At 61.1% G+C, this 10,334-nt stretch overlaps 1 protein-coding gene across 1 annotated transcript; it reads left to right on the top strand.

The window, feature by feature from the left end:
* The first annotated feature begins 299 nt into the window (after positions 1–299).
* On the top strand, positions 300–10,279 carry LOC146751028 (atypical kinase COQ8B, mitochondrial-like). Its single transcript, XM_085535765.1, has 7 exons — positions 300–479; positions 586–654; positions 1,372–1,438; positions 3,711–3,788; positions 5,284–5,388; positions 8,838–8,923; positions 10,040–10,279. Exons 1-7 carry the CDS (start codon positions 465–467, stop codon positions 10,277–10,279), a joined length of 660 nt encoding a protein of 219 aa, XP_085391891.1. The 5' UTR covers positions 300–464.
* Positions 10,280–10,334: the final 55 nt, after the last annotated feature.

Here is a 10,334-nt window from a genome sequence, read left to right as displayed (position 1 = left end):
GTCCATAGGGGGGCTATAGGGATATAGGGGGGTCTATGGGGCTATGTGGGTCCATGGGGGGGGGCTATAGGGATATAGGGGGGTCTATGGGGGGCAGTGGGGAGGCTATGGGGGGGGCAATAGGAATACGGGGGGCTCTATGGGGCTACAGGGGGTCTATGGGGATATGGGGGGGGTCTATGGGGGGCAATGGGGATATAAGGGGGTCTATAGTGGTCTATGTGGGTCCATAGGGGGCAATAGGGCTCCTCCTATTGGCTACTGACTGAGGGGGGCGTGGCCTCCTCGTCCCGCCCCTTCCCCCTCATTGGTCAGTAATCGGGAGTGGGCGTGGCCATCGTATTCCCGCCCCTTTCTTCCCATTGGCCAATCACGGTGCGGGCGGGGGCGTGGCTTCAGCTTTCTTACCTCCTATTGGCCGGAAGGGACGGGGTGGGCGTGGCCAGCAACGCGGAAGCGGCAAGATGGCGCGGAGCGGGGTGAGCGGCGTGACCCCCATTGGGCGCCATTGAACCGCGGCACTTCCGGCTTTCTGACCTTTCACCTTGTCCTCTTTGACCTTTGACCTCTGACCTTTGTTTAAAGGGGCCGCCAACGCTGACGGCGGAAGAGATTGAAAAGGCGCGGGAAATGAACCGGAAACCGGAAGTGAAGGTAAAGGGGGGCGGGGCTTAAAGGGGGCCGGTGGGCGGGGCTTAAAGAGAGGGGCGTGGCTTAATGGGGATTAAAATGACGGGCTTATAAGGGGGCGGGGCTTAAAGGGAGGAACCAATGAGGGAGGGGCTTATGGGGAAGTGGGCGGGGCTTAATGGAAGTGGGCGTGGCTTAAAGGGGAAGGGGGCGTGGCTTAATGTGGGCTGAATGAACGGGGTTTAAAGGGGGCGGGGCTTAAAGGGGAGGGGCCAATGATGGAGGTGCTTAGTGGGGAGTGGGCGGGGCTTAAAGGAAAGTGGGCGGGGCTAAGAGAAAGGTGGGCGGGGCTTAAAGGGGGCGGGGCTAAAATGAAGGTGGGCGGGGCTTAAAGGGGAAAACCAATGGGGGTGGGCTTAAGGGGGGAAGTGGGCGGGGCTTAAGGGAAGAGGGCGTGGCTAAGAGGAAGGTGGGCGTGGCTTAAAGGGGGGCGGGGCTTAAAGGGATGGAGGGGCTGAATGGCTTAAAGGGGGCGGGGCTAAGAGGGGAGTGGGCGGGGCTAAGAGGGGAGTGGGCGGGGCTAAGAGGGAAGTGGGCGGGGCTAAGAGGGAAGTGGGCGGGGCTAAGAGGGACTGAAGGGTTAAAAGGGGGCGGGGTTTAAAGGGGGGGGTTAAGGTAATGTAATGTAATAGTGAGGGGGGGTCGTTTGTGTGTGACCCCCCCCCCCCCAATATATTCCAGGTCGGGGGGAAAGTCAGAGAGAGGAGAGTGCCCACGTCACGGCTGGGGAGGATGGCCAGCTTCGGAGGTGGGGGGGCTTAAAATGGGGGGGGGGCAGCTCAAATTGGGGGGGGGTCCCATAATGGGGGGGGTTCAAAATTGGGGGGGGGCTTAAAAAGGGGGGGTGGGGGGGGGGGGGGGCCATAATGGGGGGGCTCAAAGTTGGGAGGGGAAGCATAAAGTGGGGGGGGGGGGCTTAAAATGGGGGGGGGAAGGGTCCCATAATGGGGGGGGTGGTCAAAGTTGGGGGGGGGCAGCCTAAAATGGGGGGGGGGGGTCCCATAATGGGGGGGGTCAAAGTTGGGGGGGGGCAGACTAAAATGGGGGGGGGGGGGGCGCTTAAAATGGGGGGGGGGCAGCCCAAATTGGGGGGGGGTCCCATAATGGGGGGGTTCAAAATTGGGGGGGGGGGCATAAAATGGGGGGGGGGGGGGGGGCCATAATGGGGGGGGTCAAAGTTGGGAGGGGAAGCATAAAGTGGGGGGGGGGGGGCTTAAAATGGGGGGGGGGCAGCCCAAATTGGGGGGGGTCCCATAATGGGGGGGGGTTCAAAATTGGGGGGGGGGGCATAAAATGGGATGGGGGGGGGGGGGGGGGGCCATAATGGGGGGGGTCAAAGTTGGGAGGGGAAGCATAAAGTGGGGGGGGGGGGCTTAAAATGGGGGGGGGAAGGGTCCCATAATGGGGGGGGTGGTCAAAGGTGGGGGGGGCGCAGCCTAAAATGGAAGGGGGGGTCCCATAATGGGGGGGGGTCAAAGTTGGGGGGGGGGGGCTTAAAATGGGGGGGGGGGGGCAGCCCAAATTGGGGGGGTGGGTCCCATAATGGGGGTGGGTCAAAGTTGGGGGGGGGCAGCCTAAAGTGGGGGGGGGGGGGGCTTAAAATGGGGGGGAGTCATAGTTGGGGGGGGGGCAGACTAAAATGGGGGGGGGGGGGGGCGCTTAAAATAAGGGGGGGGGGGTCCCATAATGGGGGGGGGCTTAAAATGGGGGGGGGCAGCCCAAATTGGAGGGGGGGGGGGTCCCATAATGGGGGGGTTCAAAACTGGGGGGGGGGGCAGCCTAAAGTAGGGGGGGGCGCTTAAAAGGGGGGGGGGGGGGGTCCCATAATGGGGGGGGTCAAAGGTGGGGGGGGGGGCAGCCTAAAGTGGGGTGGGGGGGGCTTAAAATGGGGGGGGGAAGGGTCCCATAATGGGGGGGGTCAAAGGTGGGGGGGGGGGCAGCCCAAAATGGGGGGGGGGTCAAAATTGGGGGGGGGGGGCAGCCTAAAGTAGGGGGGGGGCTTAAAATGGGGGGGGGGTCCCATAATGGGGGGGGTCAAAGGTGGGGGGGGGGGCAGCCTAAAGTGGGGGGGGGGGGGGCTTAAAATGGGGGGGGGAAGGGTCCCATAATGGGGGGGGGTCAAAGTTGGGGGGGGGGCAGACTAAAATGGGGGGGGGGGGCGCTTAAAATGGGGGGGGGGTCCCATAATGGGGGGGGTCAAAGTTGGGAGGGGAAGCCTAAAGTGGGGGGGGGGGGGGCTTAAAATGGGGGGCGGAAGGGTCCCATAATGGGGGGGGGGGTCAAAATTGGGGGGGGGGGCAGCCCAAAATGGGGGGGGGGTCCCATAATGGGGGGGGGGTCAAAGGGGGGGGGGGCTTAAAATGGGGGGGGCAGCCCAATTTTGGGGGGGTGTCCCATAATGGGGGGTGTTCAAAGTTGGGGGGGGGCAGCCTAAAATGGGGGGGGGCCGCTAAAAATGGGGGAGGGGGGGGGGGTCAAAGTTGGGAGGGGAAGCCTAAAGTGCGGGGGGGGCGCTTAAAATGGGGGGGGGGCTTAAAATGTGGGGGGGGTCCCATAATGGGGGGGGGCAGCCTAAAATGGGGGGGGTGGCTTAAAATGGGGGGGGTCTCAAAATGGGGAGGGGGGATTCAGAGTTGGGGGGGGCAGCTCAAATTGGGGGGTGTGGCTTAAAATAGGGGAGGGGGGGCTCAGAATGGGGGGGGGTTTAAAGTTGGGGGGGAAGGGGTAGCATAAAATGTGGGGGGGGGTGGCTTAAAGTGGGGGGGGGGTCTCAAAATGGGGGGGAGGGGTTCAAAATGGAAGGGGGGGGGGTCAGAGTTGGGGGGGGGGGGGGGAATATATGGGGGGGGCAGCCCAAAATGGGGGGGGGGGGGGCAAAGATGGGGGGGGGGGGCTGAAGTTTGGGGGGGGGGGAGGTGAAAGTAATGCGGGGGGGGCCTCAAAATGGGGCCTATGAGGGGGTCCCCCCCCCTTTTTGCTGCCCCCCCCCCTTTATTCTATCCCCCCCCCCCCATATATAGGCTTAGCAGTGGGGCTGGGCATTGGGGCTGCCAGCGAAGCCCTTCGTGCTGCATTGAAGGGGGAGAGACCCCCCCAGGGTGAGTGGGGCTGGGATGGGGGGGGGGTCTTTCGTTATATTGGGGGGGGTCTTTATATTGGGGGGGGGCCTTTATATTGGGGGGGGGGGTCTTTATATTGGGGGGGGCTTTATATTGGGGGGGGCCTTTATATTGGGGGGCGGTCTTTATATTGGGGGGGGGCTTTATATTGGTGGGGGGGTCTTTATATTGGGGGGGGGCCTTTATATTGGGGGGGGTCTTTATATTGGGGGGGGGCTTTATATTGGGGGGGGTCTTTATATTGGGGGGGGGGGCTTTATATTGGGGGGGGGGCCTTTATATTGGGGGGGGGCTTTATATTGGGGGGGGGCTTTATATTGGGGGGGGGGGCTTTATATTGGGGGGGGCTTTATATTGGGGGGGGGTCTTTATATTGGGGGTGGTCTTTATATTGGGGGGGGCTTTATATTGGGGGGGCTTTATATTGGGGGGGGGGCTTTATATTGGGGGGGGGCTTTATTGGGGGGGGCTTTATATTGGGTGGGGGTCTTTATATTGGGGGGGGGCTTTATATTGGGGGTGGTCTTTATATTAGGGGGGGGTCTTTATATTGGGGGGGGGCTTTATATTGGGGGGGGTCTTTATATTGGGGGGGGGTCTTTATATTGGGGGGGGGCTTTATATTGGGGGGGGGGCCTTTATATTGGGGGGGGGCTTTATATTGGGGGGGGGCCTTTATATTGGGGGGGGGCTTTATATTGGGTGGGGTCTTTATATTGGGGGGGTCTTTATATTGGGGGTGGTCTTTATATTGGGGGGGCTTTATATTGGGGGGGGGGCTTTATATTGGGGGGGGTCTTTATATTGGGGGTGGTCTTTATATTGGGGGGGGCTTTATATTGGGGGGGGGCCTTTATATTGGGGGGCGGCTTTATATTGGGTGGGGGGCTTTATATTGGGGGGGGGCCTTTATATTGGGGGGGGTCTTTATATTGGGGGGGGGCTTTATATTGGGGGGGTCTTTATATTGGGGGGGGGCCTTTATATTGGGGGGGGGCTTTATATTGGGGGGGGGCTTTATATTGGGGGTGGTCTTTATATTGGGGGGGGGGGCCTTTATATTGGGGGGGGGCTTTATATTGGGGGGGGGGGCCTTTATATTGGGGGGGGCTTTATATTGGGGGGGGGGTCTTTATATTGGGGGGGGGCCTTTATATTGGGGGGGGGCTTTATATTGGGGGGGGGGGCTTTATATTGGGGGTGGTCTTTATATTGGGGGTGGTCTTTATATTGGGGGGGGTCTTTATATTGGGGGGGGGCTTTAAATTGGGGGGGTGCCTTTATATTGGGGGGGCTTTATATTGGGGGGGGGCCTTTATATTGGGGTGGGGGCTTTATATTGGGGGGGGGGTCTTTATATTGGGGGGGGGCCTTTATATTGGGGGGGGGGCTTTATATTGGGGGGGGGTCTTTATATTGGGGGGGGTCTTTATATTGGGGGGGGTCCTTATGATGTGCCCCCCCCCCATTTAAGGTGGTCGCCCCCTCCTGTCTGAAGCCAACGCCGAGCGGCTGGTGGGGACCCTGTGCAGGGTCAGGGGGGCTGCATTGAAAGTGGGGCAGATCATCAGCATGATGGGTAAGGGGGGGCTATGGGGGTCCTATGGGGTCCTATGGGGGTCCTATGGGGTCTGGGGGGGGCTATGGGGGTCCTATGGGGGTCCTATGGGGTCTGGGGGGGGGCTATGGGGGTCCTATGGGGGTCCTATAGGGCTGGAGGAGGGGTCCTATGGGGTCTGGGGGGGGCTATGGGGGTCCTATGGGGGTCTTATAGGGCTGGAGGAGGGGTCCTATAGGTTCTGGGTGGGCTATGGGGGTCCTATGGGGGTCCTATGGGGCTGGAGGAGGGGTCCTATGGGGGTATGGGGGGCTGAGGTGGTTGGGGGGGTCCTGTGGGGTCCTATGGGGATCCTATGGGGGTCCTATAGGGCTGAAGGAGGGGTCCTATGGGGTCTGGGGGGGCTATGGGGGTCCTATGGGGTTCCTATGGGGTCTGGGGGGGCTATGGGGGTCCTATGGGGTCCTATGGGGGTACTATGGGGTCCTATGGGGGTCCTATGGGGTCTGGGGGGGGCTATGAGGGTCCTATGGGGTCCTATGGGGGTCCTATGGGGGTACTATGAGGTCCTATGGGGGTCCTATGGGGTCTGGGGGGGGCTATGGGGGTCCTATGGGGTCCTATGGGGGTCCTATGGGGGTACTATGGGATCCTATGGGGTCCTATGGGGTCTGGGGGGGCTATGGGGGTCCTATGGGGGTACTATGGGGTCCTATGGGGGTCCTATGGGGTCTGGGGGGGGCTATGGGGGGTCCTATGGGGTCCTATGGGGGTCCTATGGGGGTCTGGGGGGGGCTATGGGGGTCCTATGGGGTCCTATGGGGTTCCTATGGGGTCCTATGGGATCCTATAGGGGTCCTATGGGGCTGGAGGAGGGGTCCTATGGGGTCTGGGTGGGCTATCGGGGTCCTATGGGGTTCCTATGGGGTCTGGGGGGGGCTATGGGGGTCCTATGTGGTCCTGTGGGGGTGGGGAGGGGTCCTATGGGATCTGAGGGGGTTCTATGGGGTGTGTGGGGGTCGTATGGGGTCCTATGGGGGTTTGGGGGGTCTGAGGGGGCCCTATGGGGGTCCTATGGGGGTCTGGGGGTCCTATGGGGTTCCTATGGGGGTCCTATAGGGCTGGAGGAGGGGTCCTATGGGGTCTGGGGGGGCTATGGGGGTCCTATGGGGTCCTATGGGGGTCCTATGGGGTCCTATGGTGTCTGGGGGGGGCTATGGGGGTTCTATGGGGTCCTATGGGGTTCCTATGGGGTCCTATAGGGGTCCTATGGGGCTGGAGGAGGGGTCCTATGGGTCTGGAAAGGGCTATGGGGGTCCTATGGGGTCCTATGGGGGTCCTATGGGGTCTGGGGGGGGCTATGGGGGTCCTATGGGGGTCCTATAGGGCTGGAGGAGGGGTCCTATGGGGTCTGGGTGGGCTATGGGCGTCCTATGGGGTCCTATGGGGGTCCTATGGGGGTCCTATGGGGTCTGGGGGGGGCTATGGGGGTCCTATGGGGTCCTATGGGGGTACTATGAGGTCTGGGGGGGGCTATGGGGGTCCTATGGGGTTCTATGGGGGTCCTATGGGGTCCTATGGTGTCTGGGGGGGGCTATGGGGGTCCTATGGGGTCCTATGGGGGTACTATGGGGGTACTATGGGGTCCTATGGGGGTCCTATGGGGTCTGGGGGGGCTATGGGGGTCCTATGGGGTCCTATGTGGGTCCTGTGGGGTCCTATGGGGTTCCTATGGGGTCCTATGGGGTCCTATGGCGGTCCTATAGGGCTGGAGGAGGGGTCCTATGGGGTCTGGGTGGGCTATGGGGGTCCTATGGGGTTCCTATGGGGTCCTATAGGGGTCCTATGGGGCTGGAGGAGGGGTCCTATGGGGTCTGGGTGGGCTATCGGGATCCTATGGGGTTTCTATAGGGCTGGAGGAGGGGTCCTATGGGGTCTGGGTGGGCTATGGGGGTCCTATGGGGGTCCTATGGGGTCTGGGGGGGCTATGGGGGTCCTATGGGGTCCTATGGGGGGTCCTATGGGGTTCCTATGGGGTCTGGGGGGGGCTATGGGGGTCCTATGGGGTCTGGGGGGGGCTATGGGGGTCTTATGGGGGTCCTATGGGGTCTGGGGGGGCTATGGGGGACCTATGGGGTCCTATGGGGGTCCTACGGGGTTCCTATGGGGGTACTATGGGGTCCTATGGGGGTTCTATGGGGTTCCTATGGGGTCCTATGGGGGTCCTATGGGGTCTGGGGGAGGCTATGGGGGTCCTATGGGGTTCCTATAGGGCTGGAGGAGGGGTCCTATGGGGTCTGGGTGGGCTATGGGGGTCCTATGGGGTCCTATGGGGGTTTTATGGGGGTCCTATGGGGTTCCTATAGGGCTGGAGGAGGGGTCCTATGGGGTCTGGGTGGGCTATGGGGGTCCTATGGGGTCCTATGGGGCTGGAGGAGGGGTCCTATGGGGGTATGGGGGGCTGAGGTGGTTGGAGGGGTCCTATAGGGATCCTATGGGGTCTGGAGGGGTCTATGGGGGTCCTATGGGGTCCTATGGGGTCTGGGTGGGCTATGGGGGTCCTATGGGTTTCCTATAGGGCTGGAGGAGGGGTCCTATAGGGTCTGGGTGGGCTATGGGGTCCTATGGGGTCCTATAGGGATCCTATGGGGTCTGGAGGGGGCTATGGGGGTCCTATGGGGTCCTATGGGGTCTGGGTGGGCTATGGGGGTCCTATGGGTTTCCTATAGGGCTGGAGGAGGGGTCCTATAGGGTCTGGGTGGGCTATGGGGTCCTATGGGGTCCTATAGGGATCCTATGGGGTCTGGAGGGGGCTATGGGGGTCCTATGGGGTCTATGGGGTCTGGGTGGGCTATGGGGGTCCTATGGGTTTCCTATAGGGCTGGAGGAGGGGTCCTATAGGGTCTGGGTGGGCTATGGGGGTCCTATGGGTTTCCTATAGGGCTGGAGGAGGGGTCCTATGGGGTCTGGGTGGGCTATGGGGGTCCTATGGGGTCCTATGGGGTCTGGGTGGGCTATGGGGGTCCTATGGGTTTCCTATAGGGCTGGAGGAGGGGTCCTATAGGGTCTGGGGGGGGCTATGGGGGTCCTATGGGGTTCCTATAGGGCTGGAGGAGGGGTCCTATGGGGTCTGGGTGGGCTATGGGGGTCCTATGGGGTTCCTATGGGGTCTGGGGGGGGCTATGGGGGTCCTATGGGGTCCTATAGGGCTGGAGGAGGGGTCCTATGGAGTCTGGGGGGGGCTATGGGGGTCCTATGTGGTCCTGTGGGGGTGAGGAGGGGTCCTATGGGGGTCTGAGGGGGTTCTATGGGGTGTGTGGGGGTCGTATGGGGTCCTATGGGGTCTGGGGGGTCTGAGGGGGCCCTATGGGGGTCCTATGGGGGTCTGGGTGTTCCTATGGGGGTCCTATGGGGGTCTGGGTGTTGCTATGGGTCTGGGGTCCCCCCTATTGATCCTATACCCCCCCCAGACCCGTCTGTGCTGAGCCCGGAGCTGCACCGTGTGTTCCAGAGGGTCCAGAGTGGGGCAGACTGTATGCCGGCATGGCAGGTGGAGGTAACGGACCCAAAATCACCTGAAATCAACCCAAAATGAGGACCATAAACCTGAGCCCATAGGGACCCCATAGGGACCCCATGGGGACCCCATAGAGACCCCATAGGGACCCCAAAGGGACCCCATAGAGACCCCATAGGGACCCCATGGGGACCCCATAGAGACCCCATAGGGACCCTAAACCTGAGCCCATAGAGACCCCATAGAGACCCCAAAGGGACCCCATAGGGACCCCATAGAGACCCCATAGAGACCCCATAGGGACCCCATAGAGACCCCATAGGGACCCCATAGGGACCCCATAGGGACCCCATAGAGACCCCATAGGGACCCCATAGGGACCCCATAGAGACCCCATAGAGACCCCATAGAGACCCCATAGGGACCCCATAGAGACCCCATAGGGACCCAAAGTGACCCTAAATCACCCTAAACCTGACCCCATAGGGACCCCATAGAGACCCCATAGGGACCCCATGGGGACCCCATAGAGACCCCATAGGGACCCCATAGGGACCCCATAGAGACCCCATAGGGACCCCATAGAGACCCCATAGAGACCCCATAGAGACCCCAAAGGGACCCCATAGAGACCCCTTAGAGACCCCATAGGGACCCCATAGAGACCCCATAGGGACCCCATAGAGACCCCATAAGGACCCCATAGGGACCCCATAGAGACCCCATAGGGACCCCATAGAGACCCCATAGGGACCCCAAAGGGACCCCAAAGTGACCCTAAATCACCCTAAACCTGACCCCATAGGGACCCCATAGAGACCCCATAGAGACCCCAAAGGGACCCTAAATCACCTGAAATCACCCCAAAATGGTGACCCTAAACCTGAGCCCATAGGGACCCCATAGAGACCCCATGGAGACCCCAAAGGGACCCTAAAATGACCCTAAACCACCCCAAAATGATCCTAAATGGCCCTTAATGACCCCAAAATGATCCTAAATGACCCTATAGGGATCCAATAGTGACCCCAAAGGGACCCGAAATCACCTGAAATCACCCCAAAATGAGGACCCTAAACCTGAGCCCATAGGGACCCCATAGAGACCCCATTTTAGGCCCCATTTGGGTCCTGACCCCCATTTCCCCCCCCATAGCAGGTCCTGGCAGCTGAGTTGGGCCCCCAACCCCCCATTTTGGGCCTAAATCCCCCCATTTTGGGTCTAAATCCCCCGATTTTGGGCCCAAATCCCCCCATTTTGGGGCCTAAATCCCCCCATTTTGGGCCTAAATCCCCCCATTTTGGGTCCAAATCCCCCCATTTTGGGTCTAAACCCCCCCCATTTTGGACCCCCAAACCCCCCTATTCAGGTCCTGACCCCCCACTTTGGGCCTAAATCCCCCCATTTTGGGTCTAAATCCCCCCATTTTGGGCCCACAAACCCCCATTTT

This window comes from Coturnix japonica, unplaced genomic scaffold, assembly GCF_054131305.1.
Source record: "Coturnix japonica strain WE unplaced genomic scaffold, WE-NBRP24 Scf174, whole genome shotgun sequence".
In the NCBI taxonomy this organism is placed as follows: Eukaryota; Metazoa; Chordata; class Aves; order Galliformes; family Phasianidae; genus Coturnix; species Coturnix japonica.
The sequence above is the reverse complement of the archived record's forward strand: the minus strand, read 5'-3'. Positions and strand labels throughout refer to the sequence as shown.